This window comes from Wasmannia auropunctata, unplaced genomic scaffold (assembly GCF_000956235.1).
Source record: "Wasmannia auropunctata unplaced genomic scaffold, wasmannia.A_1.0 LD336071.1, whole genome shotgun sequence".
NCBI classification, from domain to species: domain Eukaryota; kingdom Metazoa; phylum Arthropoda; class Insecta; order Hymenoptera; family Formicidae; genus Wasmannia; species Wasmannia auropunctata.
Genome location: NW_012026819.1, coordinates 1,651,826 through 1,676,775, shown reverse-complemented (window position 1 = coordinate 1,676,775; position 24,950 = coordinate 1,651,826). Strand labels below are relative to the sequence as shown.

The 24,950-nt window shown below is 42.6% G+C and overlaps 1 protein-coding gene across 2 annotated transcripts in view; it reads right to left on the bottom strand.

Annotated features, from left to right (window-relative positions):
• Positions 1-12,140: 12,140 nt before the first annotated feature.
• LOC105449904 (fibroblast growth factor 17) overlaps positions 12,141-24,950 on the bottom strand; it is a 60,315-nt gene continuing 47,505 nt past the window's right edge. For both annotated transcript variants that reach the window (XM_011689364.1, XM_011689365.1), the window contains exons 4-5: positions 18,280-18,386; positions 12,141-17,607 (exon numbers count right to left, since the gene is read on the bottom strand). In XM_011689364.1, coding sequence (XP_011687666.1) covers positions 17,149-17,607; positions 18,280-18,386 — 566 coding nt within the window. In that variant the 3' untranslated portion in view covers positions 12,141-17,148. The remainder of the gene's footprint in view (positions 17,608-18,279; positions 18,387-24,950) is intronic.

Genomic DNA, 24,950 nt, shown 5'->3' with positions numbered 1-24,950 from the left:
TGAATCTCACTTATTTCAATTTTTTTCTCACTTTTTCATTAAAGTGAGAAAGAAGCGAACTCTGCTTAGCTGAAATTATAGGTAAAATCCTTACTCGAGTTACGTAAATGACGAACGTATCCGGCTTAATACGGCGGCAAAAACGAAAAAAGACGAACTTGTTGGTTTCACCACGTGGCCGCTTCGTGTAATTTTCACGGAAGATCACGGCGTCAGGTGCTAACTAACGTTCCAACAGGATCGACACCATTCCTTTTCCGAGCGTGCCGCACGGTTCCGGGAACAAAAGCTTCGTACCTACGATATTCGTGACACGCCGCCGCGTTCTATTGACCCCCGTTATCGCGATTGAGATGACAGGGCAGGAGGACGTGGCAGGCGGGTTCCGTTTCGAAATCGTCGGTTTCAATCTTGCGACAGGGGGCTGTTGCCGGACGTGGTGCGGGAAGTGGCGGGGAATGTGCGAATTGATTTGCGGTTCGTCGTATGCCGATGTACGGTCCTGGCGCCACAGCCGGCATTCCAGCATTTCCGGAATGGCATACCGCCTCTCATCAGGTCCAGCCTCGCATTAACGTGGCTCCGTATTAACAGGAAAGGAGATTCAAGTACGGCCGATCCCCGCGTGGAACTCTCTGGCGTGGTGTCTGCACATCGGACCTGACGCCACATAAACGTTAAAGCCTTAAAACTTTAATGCAACGCGATAAAACCGATAACAAATGTTGAATTTATTATCAAACGCGTGTCAATTATACGGCGTTTTGGATATTGGTAACGTGTGAATCTCAATTTGTATCACAATTTGTTACGGCAATTTTATTTATTTTATTATTACGTGCAATAATTTAATCAATAATGTAGGAAAATTTTAGTAAACCAGTTGCATAAATAATACATAATATTATCATTTTCCATTTAATCTATGTAACGTAATTAACGTAGATTTAAAATAAATCGTTTATTAAATCGAATTGCTTTTAATGTACATAATTTCTTATCGGTATAATTTCTTCCAATGTACGCGGTATCTCGGCAAAATCATGCATTTCCTTTTTAGACAATTAACATCCAGATATTGGATATTTATTGTTAACAAAAACATGAAGTTTCGCATCCGCGTAATTTAAATAAAAATTCAGCCTGCAGTACAAGCAGTCTGGCTATGCCACCTCAGCTAATAATTCTCCTTAATAAAGTTTCCTCGTCTGAATAAGAAACTATAAAAATAAAAAGAATCTTCAGTTGACTAATCGGTATTTCAATTATTAACATGTTGTATCACGGTCATCCCGTGAATAAAGTAATGAAGCTAATGGAATGTAACTGGCCAGATGAACAGATCCGAGCGTTAATTTCTCTGTTCTTTGCACACCACCCGCCGCCAGGAAAACCGTGCGCGGGGTGGAATTTTCGGCCCGTCGTAAAATTCCGCGATGATCTAACTAACTCCTGGACGCGCGTAAAGCCGCGGGTGGCACCGCGGTGTACCGTAAAGTCCCGTTTACACCCGAAACGCGAGTGGGTCTTGAGCCAGGTCGAAATCATCTGTGGGAACCAGGACCGCGCGGCACAATGGCAGGCTTATTAAAATTCCTGGCTGTATTTTATGCTCGCGAGACGGTGGGCACCATCTCGCGAGGAGGTACGGCGAGAGAGGAGCTGGAACGGGAAGAAGGAGAAAGAGAAAAAGGGAGAGGAAGAGAGAGAGAGAGAGGGGCCCATGGTAGGGGAATTGGCGGGGTACGGAAGGGGGAAGGCCACGCGACTCTCTCGGGGCCCGGGCTTAATCTCGCCACATCTACACCCACGCTTACTAACCGATGTGGATATATACCGCTGGACACACCAAGAGCGCATTTCACCGCGACGACTTCGGGTTTCATCCTTTCGCCGGCCTCGTTCGTCCCCCCTTTTTTGCCCCTCTCGTTCGGTCACGAAGACCGGGCACGAAAATTTCCTGCTTATGAAAGACGTATAGTACGAGTGATACTTTGTCAACGAGATATCACGGACGTTGAATGATATCTGATATATAATATTAGATAGAAATATTTTGCAAATGGAATACCGAATTCTCTTACATGCTCTGTCAAAGTATATAGTATATAAAGTAATTCAAAGTTAATTTCTAGTATACGTTTATTCAATTATTGTTTCTCAGAATTTATATTGTCATTTTAATTAAATACTACATAGTTTTATCTATTAAAATTCAAGAACGGTGCTGGCAACAATCGCTTAAATTATTTCGTGACTACAATACCTAATTGACAATAAAAGAGAGACGGTGAGGAAAAAAAATCTGCACGATAAAACGCCTCTCCCAGTTGCTGAGCAAATTGTGGGAATCCCCTTTCGGGGCTTATCGTGTAAATATGCAGCCTAGCGCGCGACAACATCGACGCACATTGCACTTATGCGAAAGTATCTACCGCCAGGCCACCGCCAAACACCCTATGGCGCGCCGCATACAGGCGAGTACGTTACCCTCGCGCGTTGCGCGCTCTTATCGCGCGACGACCGCTTATCAAGCGCCAGTCTGGCCAGACTTCCCTCCGCAGGTGAATGTAGATACGCAATCTACCTGTACTCGTCTCCGACGAGCGCGCGCACGGCTTACGAAGAGAACGCTCTTTCTGTATGTCTCTTGTGCGTCTCTTATCGCGAATTCCGGACCGCCGTCGTGCGGAGACCCCCCGGAGACCCCCGCTACCGTCACGTCCGGAGCGGTAATTGAATTCTCGGTACTCAGTCGTAGCAGCGACTATTCGTCTTGCGTTAAAGAGCAAATTTGTTTCATCACCAGCGCGTCGCGTTATCAGCAACAATTCCGCAAAATGGAGCATACGGGCTCGCTAATCGCGAGTAAGACAATATAAGATTAACATGCTATACATCGTGAGAGAAATGTGATTGCAATGATTTCAAATTTTCCAAATTGTTTCCATCGCTTTATGATATGTATAAAGCTGAAAGACAAACTTCGTGCGACTAATGCCGAATAAACGAATTTTAAATTTAGATATTCTCAAAATAGAGATCGCATTCCTAGAAGATGCAATATAATATCGAGATTATTTTCTTAAAAGGCACAAGTCAAAAATATGCATTTCCTACAATTCAAGCAAGGAATCTTCTACTCGCAAGAGGTCAAGAGCGGATTAAATTCTGCGCGAAAGTTAATTCGAGGAACTCCAGCGTCTCGTTGAGCGCTTCCTGCCGAAGGATCCTCGTCCAGTTGGCCGCGGGCCAGAAGCAAATTAACCTAACGAGGAAAAGAGGGGCAGTTTTCACCGGAAATCACGCGGCAACGACGGAGAGACAAAAAGGAGCAAAGAAGGACGAGCATATCTCTCTCTCTCTCTCTCGCGGCAAAGGAATTCGTTGCCAATGCACCTTCGATGCGCCCACACCCACGGCCGAATGGACAAGCTGCTGGACCGGGCAGCCCGTCCAGCTTCGGGGAAGGAGGAATCGAATTCAATGGGACACCATTGTTATTTATTTTCCTAGGCGTGTTCCTGGCCTCGGTCCAACGTGAGCCCACGTGGCCGCGATTATTTATAAAATCGGTACCAAATAGGGCGCCGTGCTGGGCGTTAACGAGACCCGTGTCACGCCGTGTTGCGCAATCCGGAATGGAGGGCCGCTCTTCCACGAACAACAAGTAAGAAGAACATGGCGCCTTGCTAATGACGCCGATAGTCAACCCACTTGTGGCCCATCGTGCGTGCTTTTACATTGATGACGCAAAACTTGGTACACGCGGAAGTGGTAGTGGTCGATGTTTACGAGACATAGCGACCTTCTTCATTCTTTTCTCCACGACGTGCTCCTCCACCAAACGAAATAATCTCTTACGCGAAGTTAATTACGTATTTCTGTATCACTGACACGACGGCGTTTGTTATTATAATGATTAAATTGTTTCGAGAATTGGTTTCTATAGAGTTATATAATTTACAGTAGATTTTCACTTCACACAATCAGCAATGTTCACCACACGTGTCCAATAATAATCGATCGGCATATTAAACAATATTAGCAAAAATATTCTGCTCTCTAGCAATCAGATGTAATTCAAGATAAAGTCGCTCACTACGCGATACGATATCGCTCAACGCTTTAGTATCGCGGAATAGATTAACTGGCACTACCAATGTGCGCGACATTAAATATCGGGTGTATGCATTAACCTTATTGATACACTATCTAATTTACCTATCGGTATAATACTTTTACGTTCAATCTTTAATCCTGATTTATATCACTCGCCGGAAAAGCCCGTGCTCGAAGCAATCAGCGCACTCGATGCAATCAGAGATCCGGGCAACTGGGTTAAAGAGGTACTGGTTTTGAAGAAAGAATCAGTCGGATAAATTGACGGAACGGGGCGGGTGGATTAGCGGAGAGAAAATGAGAGTGAGGTACGCGTGCAGGCGGACTGAATTATTCATCGTAAAAATATGCGCTTAAAAGGCAGGCAAAGAGATAAGAGCGGTAAACCTCGCAAAATGCATTAAAGCCGCCAATAAACTTCGCGCTCGAATGGAATGCTAATATATTATTCGCCGCCAATCCCCTTCCTGCCTGATATTGCCTGAACGAAAACGAATACAGCGCGTCGGGAACGTGGAACATGATAGGACTAAAGTAACCACGCATGTATATCGGTATCGCCGCGACACGATTACGTCTTAATCACCGGATCGATTGATCTTTATCGGCATTTCCCATCCTTTCCCATAAATCTTCTCGGGATCATCGAGCGGCTTTCACGATCGCGGAGGTCTCCTATAACGGAAAGTAATCCACCTCTGAGATGACACGAGTAACGTTTACGACGCGCTCGTAGCTCGAAAACAGCACAGAGAGATGACGGCGATTCAGATTGCTGTACGATAGATTATGCTATCTACAGATTTTATTTGATATAGTCGTATATTTTGCCCCAATGCAACTGACTTCGTATCACAACTGAAAACGATAAAGTCATCGTATTAAAAATATTATAGCCCTGCCGAATGATATCGTTGTACGGCTATAACTATTAATTTTTATCTTTATTATACATTTAAACGTATAAACAAATGTTTGTAAGTATTATACATATAAATAAGCTCATACACTTTAATTATTTTAAATTTGCTTTACAATGAATCAGTAAAATAATTAATGACCTCTGTCATATACCAAAAATTATTCTTTCTCACAATAGATCGCGTTTTCCGGTACACATAAAAAGGGAGAATAAAAATATGCTACGATTTCAATAAATCTATTGAAAGTCTGCGGTACGCGCTCTTCTACATAACTTACCTTCTCCACATGGATATACGAGGGCATTCCGAAGCTTTCGAACGATATTTCCGCGAAGGGGGTATCGCTCGGCACGCTTCCTCGGTATTGTATGCAGCTCAAAAATGACGAAAGGGTAAATATAACGAGGGGGATGAATATTTATGGCGTCGCTCTCAATTGCTCCGCTCGCGAGGGAGTTCCGCACGTGCGTCCTGTCGGCGGTGCATCGGAGATTCGTTTGAATGGAGAAAGAAGAAACGAGGTGTATAACGAGTGAATATTCAAAAGAGAAGATCCTACGGAGCACTTCGATGCGAGCGCGGAAAATTTACGTCTGTTTTACGCTATCGTTATATAATAATTGAGTTTCGCTTATTTTATAGTCGTCTTGGCCGTGGCTGTCCCATATATTGAATTATCGATAACATTATCGTGAATCAATGCTTCTCCAACCAACTCTTCGGCGATGTCAGAAATGTCACAGGTACTGACGTACTGTGTATCGTAGAATATCAATCCAAAGTTATTTATATTTTATGTGTCCATCGAATAAATATTTTCATGGATCTTTGATTTGCTGTCCTCCGCGTAACTGCTACGTAATTGGCCCTTGGCATTTTATGTTGTGTTAATATCTTACTATTTTACAAATTGTGTTAGAGTAATTTTTATGACCGCGGCATGGTTAATTAATGGATCTTCTGAAATAATGGGAAAGAATGTGAAAACAATGTGTCTCGAAAATTGTGTCGGCTTTCTGGGTACTTTACTTAAGAGATAGAACGAAAAGATCCAAGAACCGAGATTAGAATCACAGATTGCTTTATTATTAGCTAGAAGAGGGAGAGATTCTTTTCACGTGAGCTCTTTATCCGTTCGGGGTGACTGGCAGAATATCTACAAAATCGGCTGACGCCAGCAGGAAATTTCGTAATACTCATTGAATTTCCGAGTCTGATGCGATTCCGCCTTTGTCGCTCTCTACAGTTAACCCCGTTCGCTCCTTTTAAATTCATATTTCAGCAATTTTTTTGTACTAATTATCATCTCACTAATTTACATTGCAATAATATATTTCCATAAACGGTAAAATTAGTTTATCAAAATTTCTAAATAAAATTATGTTTATATCTATGTGTGTATAACAAATATTACAAATAAATTTCCACACTTTACATTATAATATTATATTACGTAATTATATTACTAAGCAAAACTAAGTAACAGTTATAACAGAACGCACTAAAAGTTGAACAACATAACAAGAAAATGTTGAAACAGAGATACAATCCTCGATTGATAGAAGGTGGAAGATAAAAATCAACAACTTCCTCGCCTCTTCGTATTTTCTGTCGTCATCGTGGACTCAGTAACACGAGAACTTATACCATCAACACAATAAATGCCTCTCTACATACACTTTCATGCATGGTAGCTGTCCCGAGTGCGAAAGTTGTAAAAGGCGCGAATGCATACATCATGCAGGCGTAATGCAGTATATCGGCCGGGGCTCCCTTGGCCCAGGGGCCCGACGATGCTCGTGGCCGTATGCCGGTGTAAGAATAAGTAATGCCTGTTATTTGCCGGGTATTAGTTTTTGCAACGCCTAACTTATCGTCCTCGTAAAGTAGCGCACAATTACCTGTCTCTACCGTGCGAGTGCCGGTGCAGGAGCTCACGACGACCTCTCGTATCACTTCCGAGAGTGTTTCTCCGTGAAATTACATTCGCCATAAAACGACGATAAGATAAATGGCGAGATCAGAGGAGAGAATCACTTGAGGGAAGCAGGCATATAATTGCTCATAGTTTTAATTTTAACGTCGCAGCAGCTGGTTATTGCAAATTTTTCGTTTCTTTGAGTAACAAATTTGAAAAAGCCATAATACATCGTATACAGTATACAAATATACTAAAAAACATTACTGCACGCGAATTATCTTCAATAATTTGCATAAATTTATCTAGAAACATTCGCCAGTATAAAACAGTGAATGCCGCAATGTTGCATATTACTCGAATTAATAGTGGTCAATGATTTATTGATCTCTATGTTATTATGGCTCATAATAAATTTTTGGCTATTATTGTAATAATTGTAATATGAATTGTAATAATTTGTGTAATAACGATCAATAAAATACTCCGATATATATAAGTTTTATTACGATTGAGCGATTAGTTATAAAGATTGAGAACAAATAAATATTTTATTAATATTTTTATTTCCAATATAATATCAAGTTTCAGTTATTTTTTTCAATAATCTTGAAACAGATTGGATTGTGTTATTTATTAAATTCAATAAGATTAAATAACAATTAAATAACAATTAAATTAGACTATGTAATTTCATTATCAGTAGTATCAATATTACATAGATAGTTATCTCGTTTATGTAGTAACTTTTGCCTTTCCTACCTCAAATCTAAAATCAACGTTAAAATCCTCTGAGAAGAAATCATTGAGACTGTGAAATAGTGCACTTCTCGTTATCGACTTAACAGATCGGCCTTTAACGGGAAATGACGATCCCATCGGTGGGCTTTGTTCAGACTTACGAGTTGTCCTTCGTCTCTTCATTTCCCATTTCTCGTCTCCTCTCTTTTTTTTTCTTCTACGTTTATGTGTAATCATTTAGAATCCACGATATTTCCGGTTACGGAGTAGCCGCCGTTACGGATAATGGGCCGATAAGGCCGATCGCCGAAAAAGCGGTCGTAACATTTATACATGTACTCATGGTTGGTCCAATTAAGACGAGCCGGTAGCAAAATGATCACAAGGTACCAACAATTTTCGAAGATTTATCCGTGGTCATTCGACGGCTACACAACAAATTAATAATAAATGAACGAAGTAATCCTTACTCCAATTTTATTCAAACTATTCAATTTTTCCTGGAATAGCGTGAATGTCAGAGTTGATAGATGCGATGTCGCAGATCTTGCAGACTTAATATTATTTAGAAAAAAAATATTTTAATATAAGCACCTTAATATGTCATATTTATCATTTCACGTCAATTTTCATATCAATTGTCAATGCATTAATTGTTTAATGAATAAGTAATCATACATATTCAAATAGGTATGTGCCAAGATAGAGTACAACTTTTATTCAAATAAAATGTAAATGATAAATTATTAAATACATTACAAAAAATTTATTAAGTAATTCTTAAATCGCGTTGCATGTACCTATGAAACAATTTAAGTTATTATTAGAGACTTCTGAGAAATTATATCGTATTATAAAATTATAACTATTTCATTTTATTTTTATAGTTGTTATATGTTACTGTTTTTTGAAAACAGCGGCGCTAGCGATGAAAGAAATATTCGCAATAAATATATTCAAAATCTTTAGTGAGATCCCTTGTGAATGAAATTTGAAACATATTTGAGGACGGCGTCTATAGTAAAGTATATAACAAAGAATCTCACGCAGGCACGGGTAACCGTTCATTCGGATCATCCAAAGAGTCGAATGCTAGTCGCATTTACCGGGTGAGAACCGAGCGAACCCAAGGGTGAAAAAAAACCCAGAGAAAGTCCACCTGGTGCTTCCGTTGCTCGTGTGAGCGAAGGAAGGGGCGTAACGCGCGAAAAATCGACATGGAATTTCCTCGATTTTTTCCGAAGGGCGTTGCATGACGCGTCGGTGACCACCCGGCAGGTCCGCACATAAATTCAGTCGCGACAGAATCCGTGGCGACTAAAAGAACAGTCGAGATACAACAATGCTGCGAGCTGTCCGTCGAATATTTACTGAGGTCAGCTTCTCATTGTCAGAGCAACTACGGCGATTCAACCAGCTCTTCTCCTTTTCGGCTCCTCGCATTTTTTTTTGGTATTTGACTTCCTGCACGTAGACAGAGGAAATAAGAAAAATATATTGATGAGGAAACAAAGATCTCGCGTGGGAGTGTTTTAAAGATTTTAAGGACCCGGTGATCTGTTTAAATTATGACATCGATCATAGACATATATCATAAGTTGTATGTAAAAAAATATACAAATAAATATATTACAAAATTCACATAACCACGATTATGCATGATTAGACGCTCGTGGGAACGAGTAGTAAACTTTTCTCTACAATGTTTGTTAAAATCAAAAACGTGATTGCAGATTCTGGTATTTTGATTATGCAACATGCTCTTTGCAAGAAACTACTAGATCGTCCAAGTATGGAAAACAGAAATCCTTCCTTTTCCTTTCTACGCCCCGTCTTTTTCCGAGAGTCTGATCCTTTCTCGTTCTGTACTCTGCGCTCTCGGATTGTCACTGTTCTTTCGGAATTGTCGGACCTTATTCCACCAGCGGTATTGCCGCGGCGACCAATTTGCTGAATGGACGTCTCCAAGTCACTCCTCTTTGAAAGGACCAGAACAACCGCCTTTTAAAGCTCCCTTAAATGGAGACATTTCAAAAGAAAACCGCATGCAAAAGAAATACAAACCGGAAGTTGCAGTCTTCGTTCCATACCACACAACAAAGAATTTGCAAGCAGGTCAATGGACTGTAACAATATCGATTTTAGTGAATTTTTAAAAAATCTTTGTTCGTTCCATCGATAAACATTAAAATCAGATTTACTGTTATCTAATTTAAATCTAAATGATACATAAAATAATCATTATACCTTAAGTACACGATAATTACATGCAATAATTTCATTTAAGCGTTTTCGCAGAGAGGTAATGCGCCACGCTCGTTTCCGCGGCGACTAATAATGTCAGGTTATATGTGAATTCGCATCGATTAAATCGAGTGGAAATAACCAATATTTCGAAGTCTAATGGACATTTAATGGACACGCGGAATTATTAAGCGCGTCTAATTGCGAAGATACGTCCAAGAGCGCTGGCTCGCCCGTGAAGCCACTTACGAAATAGTACGAGATCACTGCAGCTGGTATAGAGCGTCCGAGGAGGGAGAACGATCGCACGATAGAATCGCCTCTAATGAATCGGCGACTTAATATTCTCCTGGCGCGGCGGTACCCCGATTTAACGAGGGCGGCATTGCTGCGGGCCACAAAGCGCGCGTGTGTACGCAGATGAAGCGACGTCCGGGAAATAGACCGACCGACCGACCGATCCGAGACTGGTCCAGGGAACCTGTCCAGAGCAGGCCGGTAGATAAGCAACTGCGAGATAAGATACGCTAATTGAGAGATCTTAATTGGAGACTGCGTTGGACCCTCTTCACGCGCGGGCGTAAGCCGTCGCGCCGCTGCCGCATTCGTGAATCTACGGACTGTTCAAGATAATTTGATGTTTTCATATTGTGTATAGATATTAGAAGATATATGTGCTTCGGAAACTTCATTGGAATCTAGAGATACTTGGATACTAAAAGATTATTTAGTTCGAGCATTAATCTTTGGATTTTAAGTATCTAAAAATCTATGTAAGCATTCAAATAAAAATAATTATTCTTGATAATTGCACGTACATAATGTTAGTAGTATATTTAACAGTATATTTTCATTTAAACAAAACAATTTAAACGGTTGTGCATGGCACAAACAACTGACGAAATAAATGAAATAATTGCCATTAAAAAAATTAAGAAGTAACGACAGATTTATTAGATAATACGAATCTTACACATATAATATTAGTCTTAAACGCCTCATTTATTTATACTGTTGACTAGCGTGTGCGTTTCGTGTGAAATTTCGGGGCACCAAACGAAAGCGGATTACAGGCATTATCCGGTAAGATAGAGTTTCCGATGGGGGAGCACGAAAAGCCGCACGCCGAAGACGGTATAATCTTGGGATCTAGATGCGGGAACTTATGCACCCTGGAACGTTGTCAACCTATCCGGTGACGCGTGAATGTACGTTGATGTAGAGAGATCCGGGGAAAGTGAGGAAGGAAAAGGGGTACGCGCAACGACTCGGAAGAGAGGAGGATAGGGCGCGGGCATTTTGTGTAAGGATAAGGAGGGTGCAACACTCATAACGGTTTCGCCGGGCCGATTTCAAGTTAAACACTTGAACGGGAGATAGTGAGATATAGAGCGCAAGAGATTTGTGAGAAATAGCTCGAGATTTTCGGGCAGAGGCGAATACGAGATTCACATCTTTCTCCTTCTCCCTCTCCTTACGTCGTCTCCCTCCTTCCCTGAAAGAAGTCCCTGATTCTTTCTTCACCACCGCTGCAAATAGAAAACCTCTCGGTCCGCCCATTGCCGTCGTCGCTCACCATCGGGATGTGTTTGATGTGTTTGATTTTGGCTTTCGGCTCGAAACGGCTCAAGTGGATGGTTAAGTACATTGACAGTCTCACAAATCCATCGCGCCGGTAGAAATTCGGCGCTCCCTATGAAGTTGAGTTCTTCTTCACGACGGAATTCCCTTTTTCGGAGCCGCCATTTAAGAACTTCACCGCGACAATATTTAACATGCTGCAATATAGTGAATTTGGAGCATTGCCTGTGTAATACACTTATCATACTGTTTTAAATCAGCTTTGCGCTTTTTGAGACAAACAAATCGTTTAACACGAAGGCAAATGCTATATTCATTACTTTTAAATTTCGGAGAGAAAAAGATAAAAGGAGAGTAACAACGTTTATGAGCGTTGTAAGATATTAGGTAGTAAGACAAACCCGTCTCGCTCCGTTTTTTTTCTTTTTTCTTTTTTTTTTGCAAATGTTTCTGCAGTTTGCATAACTCGTTGGACCAAATCGTATGTCCGCTACTTTATCGCTTCGGAGACTGGTTTAGCTACCGTTCCTTCACATCGTCGTTTTGCGCGCGGACTCGCGATTATGGCTATTAGAGGGATAAGAAATCGGTACGATAATAAATACGATGAATAGCAGTGTGTATGAGCGTGTATTTGACAGTGTTTTTTTTTCTTTCTCGTATGGCGGCACACATTATTAGAATTCGCAGTACATATGCGATTTAAGTTGGAATGTTATATTATTGCTAGTTGCTGCCGGACGTGCCATGCTCGTTCGGTAATAGGCTGCTGCACATCGTAAACAGGGCGAGTGTATGTGTATATGTGTATATATGTGTATATGTGTATGTGTGTATATGTGTAAACGTGTAGGTGTGTATGTGTGTAGCTTTTGCGTTACAGCCAGGATGATTAACGCCGCGCAGCGCGCGAAGGCGCGATCGAAACCGATCTAATTTTCTCTCCCCTTCCCCCCCACCCCCACGTGGGTCCCGAGTGCGACGGTCGTTGAACGTCGGCCAGTTACGAAAGTGGCTCCCGGTCCTTCTCGTAGAAAAATCTCAGTTCGGCTGATTGGCCGTCGTCCAAAGCGCGACACACCTGCAAAAGAGTCCGATCACTCCCTCTCGGTCATCCCTTCCGAGATGCGCATACACGAGCACAGCACGACCGGGGGTACATCGACACATCGATTTAGTGGGTAACGGGTGGGCCTCTATATTACAACGCGAATTACAGTGTAGAATATCATCATCGTCGTCGTTCGTTATACAACAATCATCGTAATAATTATTATCATCGTTTCATTGTTATCGATCGTCATCGGGTGTGCCTAAGACAAGTCGGTATTAAATATCTTACAATACACATCTTTCATATATTTTTATTTATATATATAATATTTATATTTTATCTTTCTTTTTTTTATTTAGTATGTATACTATCTATCTATAGGAGAGGGGAGAGGGGGAGGGTAGTCAGATTCATCTCTTGTGTTCTCGTTTTTCGTTCTGCCGTTTAATTTCTGATTCGTCGATGGTGAGAAAGTAAAAAAAAGGAGAGGGAGGGCGGGAGGAGGTGTAAGGCTGGGACGGGCGGTGATGGTCTGCTCGCAATCGAGTCACGACGCGGCGACCGATAAGACGACCGCGATGTCACGTGTGACGCTAACAGAGCTTGAATACCGAAAGAAACTTTTCGCCAATATAAAAATATACAAAACGATAACGAACGATCGACGAAATTTTCTTCGATCCCGAGTAAAGTAAACTCCTCGAGGTGGCTCGATTGCGAGTAACTCGATGAGGTCGCGAGAGAGTGACGCTGGTCGGGAATCGCATGCGCTTTTCTTCTTCCTTTTTCTTTTTACACATATATATGTAGAACGACAGGGTCAGTGACACATCTCGCTTTCGAGGAGAGACTCGCATACTCCATAAAAATTATTCTGTCATTTTTCTCCGCATCGCCGTGAACGCCGCGGTGATTCTCGCTACGTGACGCTATGCTTACACATACAAAACGAGTTGGTTAATTTTTAGAGGCGGAGTTACAATACTCATATTACAATACAATACATATACACGTTAGATTAGTTATCTGTTATTAAATTATAAGCGTCGGATTTTATGCCTTCCTCATGGTCATCTGCTGGCGTTTAATTTCTGTTTACACGCGACATCTTATCGTGCTTAGCTTGCACTCGCCACGTGCCGATAACGAATCACCGAAAGAAAAGTCAAACTTTCATATAATTAAAAACGGTTCGCGGTAAAAAAAGGCAAGAAGGGATTTTCTTAGATTTTTCTTAGATTATATATACAAAAAATGCCATTTAAAAAAAACTATTCAACGCGTTGCAAAACTAAATTTTTGATTCGTCGCACGAAACGTGGCGTTACTACGTGCATTATTGCTCCCTACATTTTTTAACACACATACAAACATCATCCGTAGGAATAAGCTTTCTTATGCACTGCCACTCGTATGCAATTAAATTAATCAGGTATTGAGTATTTTCAGACTTTGTGCAAAAAGTAACAGTGAATTTTAATAATTTAAATGAGGTAAAGGGACGCGGAGTAAAAAAAAAGTGTTTTTAAGTAAGTTTTAATTTATTAAATAATTAGGATCTTAGAAATGCGTATGATTTAAATATTATTCCTTATCCGCAATGTGAAGGAATGCTAAATATAACTATCAATCACTATCTCTTTCTGGAGAATTTGTAACGCGTTTTAAATGTCTTTTCTGGAGGAAAATATAAATAAGCTAAAAGCCGATGAATTAATAATTAGTGACATCGAACGACCCGCAGTGACATGTTGTGACATGACGTTGTGCGAAATGATAATTAAGTAATGTGACTGATAGAGAGAGGACGGGAATGGGAGAGAAGGGTGACAGTGAATAGTGAAAACGATGAAAAGAGAGCAGCGCATATCTTCATATACATATATATACGTACAAGGGGAACGAAGGGTTTCTCGGGCATTTCGGCTTTCGTAGTACCTAAACTTGATTTCAATAAATAAGCTACCTAGGGAGCGATTTCTTTCTTCTTTTTTTGGAAAGGAGGGAAGAGGGGGAGGGGGAAAAGGGGCAGGCGCTCCTTACGTGGCGAGTCTACGAAAAATGAACCTCTCCGGGGTGCCTTCCTTGTGCCTTGTGAAAAGTTAAAACGGGCGCGAGAGGTCGGCGCTCGGTCGAGAGGTCGATCCTCGGGGGAAAAATAGATGCGAAAAATAAGATTGCACAAGACGTTCTTCTCGCCAAAGAAGAACTCGGCGCCCCCTGGTCCCCTTCGTCGAGTCGCCACCGCGTCATATATTCATGTACCTAGCCTAATAATACAGTCTGCGATAGCGTTCTAGGGATTAAGTTCATTAACGATAATGCAATTATATTACACGCACTCACACGCGCTCCGGAGGCGAAATACGTATATGCACGCAGAATGCACGCGAGGGTACAATATACCCTCGCGTACGCAGACACGCAGTTCTAACCGATCGCCGTCATTCGAAATGCAAATGAAAGAAGAGGTGTTCCCTTCGGGATAAATTTCCCGAAATCGCGTGAATGTTAGAAAATATTACCGGGCAACTTGTATATTGATCGATGTCATTTTGTATTTGAGAAATAGAGGAACACAGACGAGCACTTGGAAAGAGTACAAAAATGAAAAACTACATTTTATTCATTTGAAAAAGTATAGAAAAAATACTCTTTATCTCCGTCTGGAGTCTCGTAAGAATCCTCTCAAAAATTACATGTACAGCTTTTTGCTGTATCCGTTAGCATAGAAAGAGAGAGAGAGAGAGAGAGAGAGCTCTTCTATAAATACAAAAGTAATTTTTTTTAAATATATGGCACTTCCAGCCTTGTTTATATCAAACCTTCAAATGTCCCGCATCTGAAACATTTTGTTCCTCCTATTTCAAAGCCACACAACGACATCGTATTTAATTTCAAATGGTATCGAAAGGTACCGAATATATCGATTCCGAATACGATCTGATCTGAGAATTGAATTATCAAAGGAAAAACCCGAAGGACTGTCGGCCGGTTGTCGGACTCGCGGCACGTTCGTAATCGATCGCGCCGCGAGTTTGTGCGTCGGCGGCGGGCAAGGCCTGCGTGTACATCGCGAGCACGCACGTACGCACGCAGGCAGGCAGGCAGGCAGGCACGCACACATTATTCATACACGCGGGGCAGGCACGCACGCACGCACGCTACGTTAGGCGGCGTAATTAGCACAGCGAGCGAGAGAGTCTTGCGCGGCGTGAGCTCTAACTGCGCAGGCGAGCGTATAAGAGTGGCGACGTACGAGCGTCCGCGACGTGACAAATATTTCCTCGCTGGACCAGCGCCGAGGATCAGCGTTCCCGCTTCTATTCGCCGAGGAACGAATTCCGATCGCGATACATTGACGATCGTGATTCTCATGCACGCTACCAATATACATTACGATTCGATAATACACGTCACCGAAAATTGATTGAGCCGAATGGATGAATTGTGATTACATCAGCCGCTTGTTCGAGAGCGAATCCGCCAATTTATTGCGCGCAAGTTTAGTCTGCTACGATACGGTATTGCATTGAGATTAAAATTTCATAGTTAAAGAACAAGCGAGAAACTTTTTTTTTTCTGAAATCTAATTGTGCACCTTGGTCAAATTTTTTATATAAACATTGTCTAAGCGAATTAATATCTCGAAATGATATTAATAATTCTGTGTTTCGTGATATATCCAAATGACGAATTGTTTCTTGTCGAGGAAATTGGGAAACACATGTCAATCGGCGTGCGCCGTCCGCGCGTCTCTTCGCGCTACCATCGCGGGCCGGTGACCGCGCTCGAAGCACAGCAGCCGTTCGGTTGCGCTACGATTTCTACGCGATTGTGAATTCCTTTCGTTCGCGTCGCCAAACGATCGACCGGGCGACAACGGTTTGAATGAATTTACATAGCCGGCGCGATATCGCGCGTTTATCGCGACGCGCGGCATCGAGAGAAAGATATTTTCTACTAATTGGCCACGCTTCGTCACGAGACTAAGAAAAGAAACGAGATAGATAGAGAGAAAGAGTGAGTAAAAAAAAAGAGACAGAGACATAACGAGCGATTCGTGGCGCGCGAATTAAATCCACGAGGAATCAACGATTAGAAAGAAAACGCTCTTATATACGTTACGAGGTACATACTTGCCTGAAGGGATCAGTCGGGGCAAGTGTAAATCGAACTTAACCGCGTGAAATTGAGATATAGCTTCGTGTCGGCGGGCAGTCCACCGCCGATCTTGGACGCTAATCTCGACGACGAGACACCCGTCCCCGCCGCGCGGGGAGCGTGTTCTGCTTCGCTCCGGCGCGGGCGGAAACGGAAACTAAACGGGCGCAGCTTAAGGCGTGTGTGTGTGTATGTGCTCGGAGCGAGCCGCGCCCGCGCTCTTGATTCGCCGACCGATCGAACGAATACGTGGTGCTTCGAGTCGCGAGACACACGAGGCGCCGTTAAGCGGGCTCCTGACATCCCGACCGTGCGATCCACCAGCGTATTTTGGCAGTTCTGATCTCAGGTTCTCACGGGGTACGGAGGAGGCAGTCTTGATCGGCGAGCTCGCACGCGGCTCAATACTTGCTGGCCTCGACGAGGTGGCGGCTCTCGTTCCGTCTCCGGGGTCCCGAGTCCGCCCCGTCCGGCCGCATCTTCCAGCGATTCGAGTGCCGATGGCGATGCGTGGACGTGTGGACGTGCTGCTCCCTCGCACTGTCGGCCTGCAACAGGGAGTTCTTCGCCGTCTTCGCGGCCCTCATCATCGGCGACGGTTTCCTCGAGACGACGTACGGCTGCCGCGGCTCCATACCGTCCATCTCCGCGTTCACCAGGCTGTTGTGGTGGTTTATGTCGGCATGGGGATTGTACTTGATGAAGTTGAAGCACTCCTGCCTGCCGTGGGGATTCTTCATCGGCTTGCCGAACTTGTTGAAGCCGACAAACCGCGATAAGTCGACGGCGCTCCTGTACCTCAGATAGGAGCCGTTGTACACCTCGTAAAACTGGCACATCGGTCCCTTCTGTTTTTTCGGCTGCAAATAAATCGTCAACGATTCACGATATACTACCCCGCTATTTCGACTATTAATCCTTTGCAGCCCGAGATAATATCACAAATTGATTAAAAGCAAATTTTTACCGTAACATTGACAATTAAAATATTTATTTAAAAAATTCGCAACCGTACAGCTTGTATATGTATTGTAATATAAAATATATAAGACTGCAAAAGATTAGAAGAATTTCCATGCAAATTTCTTAATCATTATATAATTAACGCTTTGTTAAAATTTGCAATTTCTGGATGAATTGATTAAAACATGAAATTTTAAATATCGATGATAGACATGTTACACGTAATTTTTATCATAACATTAAAAAAATAAGTAATTATTATTAAAAAGTGCTCTAAATGAATTTCGGCAAATTGAGAGGTACTTAAAGTACAATGTGAATCAAGTAAAATTTTTAAGAATTCAATTACTTCTTCAATTATTAAACAAAGTTCGTAATACACATCGTAAACATTGAAACCTTAAATCATCAAACTGTTCATAAGCCAATTTCTAAATTGCAGCCCCGCGCGTAGGTGATGAATAGAAATTTACGGACAGTGCAATACGAGGCGTTTACCGGCGCGCGTAAATCTACCCGTTCACTTGAGATGATGAAGTATGTCTACTAATTGGTAGGCGAGTAATTACCAGGCCGACGAGTTTCCACCGCTTATTGAAGCAAATGTATCGTTGGCTCTTCTCCGCAAAGATGTACAGCTTCCTACTGAAATCTTCCGATTGTGTGGTGAGTTTCTCTGTAACACAAGAAATTAAAAAATCTCATTACGCGTTTTGAACGAAATCTATTTCAACAAAACTTTATTATAACAATTATATATTATACAAAAAGCTTTATCAGTAAAATCTGGCAAACGGTTCTAAAAATGTTACTAAAATTATTTCCTTCGAGAAAGCGGAAGTAGCTGCAACATTGCGTAAAATAATATTCATGGCATGCATATTGGAAATGCAAGAATAACTAGGAAGAAGACTCGAGAGAGACCATTGGCAGAAACTCTCGCAGTTTCTACCAGTGCGAAGCTTCGATCCCGGAGGACAGGCGACAGGATGCACAAAGCGAACCGTTTTGTGCTTCGGTATGCACGCTGGCATATTTCCGAGAAGAGACCTCGTCGAGGTTTATGGCGCGAGTTGTACCTACAACGACGCTGTGGGGCCCCTCTACCACGGCGCTCTCTTCGGCACCGGCAGAAAAGAAGAAAAGACTCGGCTAAGCCTACCGCCGAGGCTAGTTGGTGCTAATGAAGGAGGCACAGACCGTCCGGTGTGTGCTTTGCCACTTAGCGGATCCTGTCGTGCCTCGACCCCGAAGTGCACGCTGCACCGTAGCCGGTGCAGCGCCGTCTCTCCGTCTTTCTTCCTCTGTCCCACCGTTTCACCTTTATCCTTCCTACTTGGTGTTACGAAATTTTGTCGAGCGAGAAGCAGGCACCCTTTGTCCGCCGGATGAAGGAAAAAAAAGGGACCGGCCAGGTACAGGTGCGCGAGACGGACGTCTTCTTTTTTTTTCTTTATTCCTGACACGAGAAATATCCACCGATGTGCTCGTTGCTGTAACGCATTGCGAAAACTGGGTCAAGTGCGATACATTAAGTTCAACTTCTTTTTTATTTTCTTCATTTACGAGAGAGAGAGAGAGAGAGAGGGAGAGAGAGAGAGAAAGAGAGAGAGAGAGAGAGAATGTTAATAGTACAATATTTTTATATTCTTTATTTCTTACGCAACATACATTTGTCATTTTATGTGTCGTAAGTATTTTTAAAAGTATTTACTCGTTATAAAATAAAAAAATAGCTCATAATGCTTTAAGAAACTATTTCGCTCCGACATATGGTAATAACCGTAATGAGAAAAAGGATCGAAAAGTAGAAAAGCAAAAGTTTTGTCCTTTCGCTGATAGGTTTGTCTAGAACCGATCGCAACGTTTCTCGGAAACTTTGTGACGGAAGGCGCAATCTTAAGATCGAGTGTTTGTCCGTGGGTTAGTAGTGCGGCATGAGTTCCAGTAGTATAGAGAAAATAAAGGAGGCGGGTCTGCAGGGTGGCCCATTTGCCGGAGCCTCGTTAAATTCAAGTGGTTCTCGTCGGATTCCCTTCCAACATCGAAATCAAGAATGTCCCCGAACTACCTCGTAAAGCCCTTCTTCAGCTCCGTCTAATTCTTTCTCTCTCTCTACCCCTGTTCTTCTACGTGTGCCTCCTTCTCTTGTCGCCTTCCACGGGTCTTCGCCGACGGAAAAAAAAAGTGAGAAGCAGAGAACTTAATCTCAAACTGCTATCTCACTAGCCTATGGTGTGCAGTCCGCGCCAATTAATTGCGCCACTTACGCTAATTAATTGGATTTACCTCGCAATGGGATGTCGATTCCGATAATATCATTTAAAGAGGAACCATTGTTTTTATCTATTATTTGAAATAGTTCACGTGAGAAATTATATGTACATGATTACGCATCCTTTGACACCGCGATCGATAGATTTTATGAATATTAATGCATTGATTAGTTATAGCAATAATTGAGAGATACGTTTCAAGAACACTTATAATTGAATAATTAGTCGCGAATTACGCAATCACTTTGCAATTTAAATAAGCGATAAGTACACAACAAAGTATATGTATACATCGCGTTTCTCAAGTAGATTATTTTGCATAAAGAAAACTATAAATCAGAAAATTTTATAATAAAAAATATTTAAAAAATTTTTATATATTTTACTACTACCAATAACAATAATTTTACTAAAAATTCGATTAATAAATCTTCAACAGCAAAGAATATAAATCATTTTTTCAAGCAATCCATCAATTGCATGATACAGATGCTGCACTTAATAATTTTAATGCATCAAATACTTGATCAGAAAATTGTAATCTCTCCAGCCGATCAGTTGTGATCGATCAAATAATTAATTGGCAAAAATAAAGCCTTGAAATTATTTTTATTATCGTGAAAAATCGATATCTGCAAATACCGATAAAGTAATTGATAACAAACATCAAGAACTTCCTCTTTTGAAAATTTGTTTAACCGTCGACTCTTTGTCAATTAATGAACGATAAGAAGTTTTACGAAGTGATAGGTGCTATGATGAAAACCAGTTTAAAACATATATGCTATGTTATCTTAATACGAACTGTATCGGAGATATTGAGGGAGTTATACGGGAGATATGGAAAGTAGCGAAACTAGCGTATCGATAATGAGACACCAAATGTGCGTTACATGATAATATAAGTATCGCAACGGTTGCAAATAAGTCAGAAACTTATCGAGCACGGAGTCGATACTCCTTTCCTTCCGGTTTGTGACACCGGAATTTTAAGTATGCGTAGCGCGCAATATCTACGGCACAATGGCGGAAAAAGATACGATGATAACAACCCGAGCGATGTTACCGCGTTTCACAAAGTCCTCTATACGTGTTTGCTCGCTCCAGTTACCCATTACCGAACTTTCACATTTCCGGTACATCGCCGCCGACGACGATGTCCGTCGGCGACCGAAGCAATCGTAGCGAAACTCCGTCGCTTCGTCTCGAAGCGATGGTTATCGTTATCAAAGAAAGGAAGTGAGACCGGCGCGCCATTTCGAGTGCTGACGCGTTTGTTAGTAAGTTGCCAGACGCGCGGAGTTTCGAGACAGGCGTCTACGGCGCGTTGATTTCAATCTTCCATTTGACGGATCTCCTCGGCCTCGATGAATCTTTTTCCCAGAGTGCTAGGATATGTGCCGAATGCAATAAGCATCCTTGATATCAACGAAAATACTTCGAATTAGTTTCGTGAAATCGAGGAAGTATTTTGCGAAAAATATAACAAAGTACTTGTGGGACACCTGCAAAGCGAATGTTTTCTCGCAATTCTGCGAGTTGTTAAATTCTATAACTAAAAAATAGTAACGAGAATGCAATTACAAGTAAAAAATTATTCTTATATCGAATACTGTTTGCAAAATACAAAATTCCGGAGCTTTACACGTAAGAGGAGCATTCCAAGAGCGATCCGCAATCGATCGATGTAATATATTTTGCCGAAAGGTGCCACATCGGAATTTATTCATGACGCACTCGCAAGCACGGGCGGCGCGTATGAGGATGAAGAGAGGTAGCCACTAAATTTTTCGCTTCAAACCTCTGTCTTCTCTCCCTCAACTTCCCCCTTGCTCCCTTCGCCAGCCCATCGGCTCGTCGCCCTCGCTCTGGTTCCCTCTGATCGGAGCCGCCGCGAGATTAGAGGCTGCCAAATGAATTAAAAGCCAATTTTAATCAAAAGCGGGCACCGGCTTTTAGGCACGATTACTCCGGATAATAACTGGTAGGATGGGCCTGCGCGTAAGAGGAAAAGAGCGAGACAGAGGGAGAGAAGAATGGATCCCATATATTACTTCTACGTGCTCCTCGCGATATAGGAACCAATTCGCCGCCTCGTTACAGGTTCGCAACTACCCACATTTTTTTCTATCGCGCGCTGAAGCAAACTACCTAAACGATTTTATCTCACGGTTGACCCGCGGATACAACCTGAGAAACTATCAGACTTAGGGATTCGATTTCCCCCTATCCTCTTGGGGAAACGGAGAAAAGAAAATTGCGTGCGATTACCACGCGGCAAGAAGCACTAATATGGGCTATTAGCCGTTGGTGTAATGCCGGCCTTAATACAAAGGTGAAGCGACGCGACTCGGGCCGAGAACCACTGGGGCGCTACAATTTCGCGGCGTCGGCGTTATGAAAGCTATAATACAACGCGCGAGGGAGAGATGGCCGGTACCGACCGTGTAAAGCGCAAGAAAAAGTCAAAAGGGAAAGGCGAGAGGCAGGAGAGAACGCAGCGCGTACCTATAGACGCAGCTCTCTCGTTATGAGCGCGCGCGTATAATAGCGACCCTGTCATTAACACCTAAACGCACGATTGGCCGATGCGCGAGGATCGTCCTCTCCTCGACGATGCACAGTAGACGAACACCGGCGCATCAAGACGGACGGGAATGCAGCGCGGGGTTATTCACGGGGATGGATCAAAGGTGCGACAGGTGAAGTCTGGTTTATCGGGCTGACGCGGTAATCACAGCCCGCCGCGACTCGAATAATTAAATTCCAGTCCGGGCGATCGGTACTGCCGGCGCGACCGATTCCATCTGCTCCGGCAATACCCCCCCCCCCCCTCCCCGTTCAGATCTCTATCAGATCTCTTTCCCTCGTTCGCGACGTCCGTCGTGTCGAAATTCGCGCGGGCGTCAGTCCCCGAAGGGCACCCAATTCCGGAGAGCATCAAACGTCAAGACGGGACGGGCGCTGCGCTTCGCGAGGTGTTTGGGAAATCATTTAAGTGCGGTAAGTATGTCGCGTCACGGTAATTATAAGTACGGCGTGTCACGTCGATCGCATCTCCGTGTTTGCTCGGCGTGCGGGTAACGAAAAGTCGATAATTATTATTTACCTTGATTGTGGATAATAGTTATTATCGTGTTATTAACTGACGCACTTGAATTATGATTTATCATTCCGGACTGACTGAGTTACCCCTCGCTCAACGTTCCCGCGTGCCTTTTTTATACATATCTCTAATGTTATTCTAGCAAAATCGCAAACTCTCGGTATATTAAGTACATAATTATCGTGTATTAATGCAACGATTAAATTAATAGATGCATTAAGCGCAAAAAATTAATACTCTATAATTACGTAATCCCTTTACCTGTTTACCTACCAGTATCGATATGCAAAATGAGTCACGGAAAATCACTATTATACGCATGAGCTGACATGATGCCTCCATTATACGATTCTAATTTTATCTAGTAAAATTATCAATGAATTTTTACAATATGACAATTTGTCTGCTATTTGATACAAAGTAGACTTCAGCCAGCACATCTGTCGCTATTTAGCAACAACTCGTTGCACGCGACAACGAAGCTTCAGGAGACTCCAAGCTCCCGAAGATCCGTCGTGGCGCGTTCTTCCACGGAGCCTGGTACGTGGCTCCTCAAGGACTCTCTCACAGTGTCTCAATCCCCCATGCAACAGCAGCAGCACACGCCGTTCCGAGAGAGTCGCGAGAGGGGCTTGAGTAATCGCCGGTCAGGAGAGGCTCGTTGTCGGCAGTTGAGTGCCGTGAGAGGTGAGAGAGCAGAGTAACAGAGGGAAAAGGTGGAGGCAAAAGCAAGAAGGCAGGAGGAGGCAAAAGGGGGCAGGAGAGATGGAGGAGGAGAAGGAGGTACGCGAAGGTGATGGATCTCGGGGAGGTGCAGACGCGGCGCGCAGCGTGCGGCGCGAAAACTGGCTCCTCTGTTTGCACAAGCGAGCGCCTTCTTCCCTCCTTCCGAACCTTCCTTTCGTCCCCTACCTCGCCGGCAATCGTCTCAAGAGGAACCGCCTCGTACTCGCGCCGCGCGTAGGGCGGACAGCCCGTTCGCTCGTTTCGTCCGGGATATCACGCGCAGAATTCCCGCAGAACTCGCGAGGTTGCGAAAGAAATCGCCGCCGGGAGGAACATTTCGGCGGTGAGGGACCAATACGAAGTTAATGAAACTCAAACTATACGATATGGAATTTTCTGTCAGCGGCTCTCTATAAAATGGCATTTCGCACTGGCAAAATTTGAGAATGAAACAATCATATCGTGAAATGAATAAACAATTCACATTCGAATTGTTTTAAATTCATTTTAATATACAATTAAATTACGTGAGAAATAAATGATACAAAAATTGAAGAGCTTTCACACACAGTTTTCAATTCTTCAGATGTATTATTAATTTCAGACTCTACACTCTCATTATAGCCATCTCCGGGTTCGAAAAGATTCGACTTCGGACTGTTATTAGGGTCGGCAAATCGACAAATTAACGCGAACGAGCGAGTGGTACGAGGCAAACAAGAGAAGCGTTTAATCATCATAATTCTATGCCTGCGATCTTTGCCCGGTTTAAATGCATTAACCAAGAATACGAAATGTTTGACAAATGTTTAATAAATACATCATCTTGACATGCTTGTCTATAAATGAGCGTTGCTTTCACGGCGGATTTATGTGAAGGTGATAAAATATAGGTGGAATATAAGCGAGCATTTATGTAAATATCCCATATATTTCACGGAAAAAATTGCTGTGGATGTTACAACAATATTCTCTATGTTTGGAAAAGAAATGCATGTGAATTTAAGTTATATTGATGTTACATGGCATTCATCTGTTAAGGTATGCTCATCAGTACGGTTGTCACAACCGTAGTGCTTAGGATAAATAATATTCGGTTAGAATATCTTCATATATGTGGTTGCCTCAACCA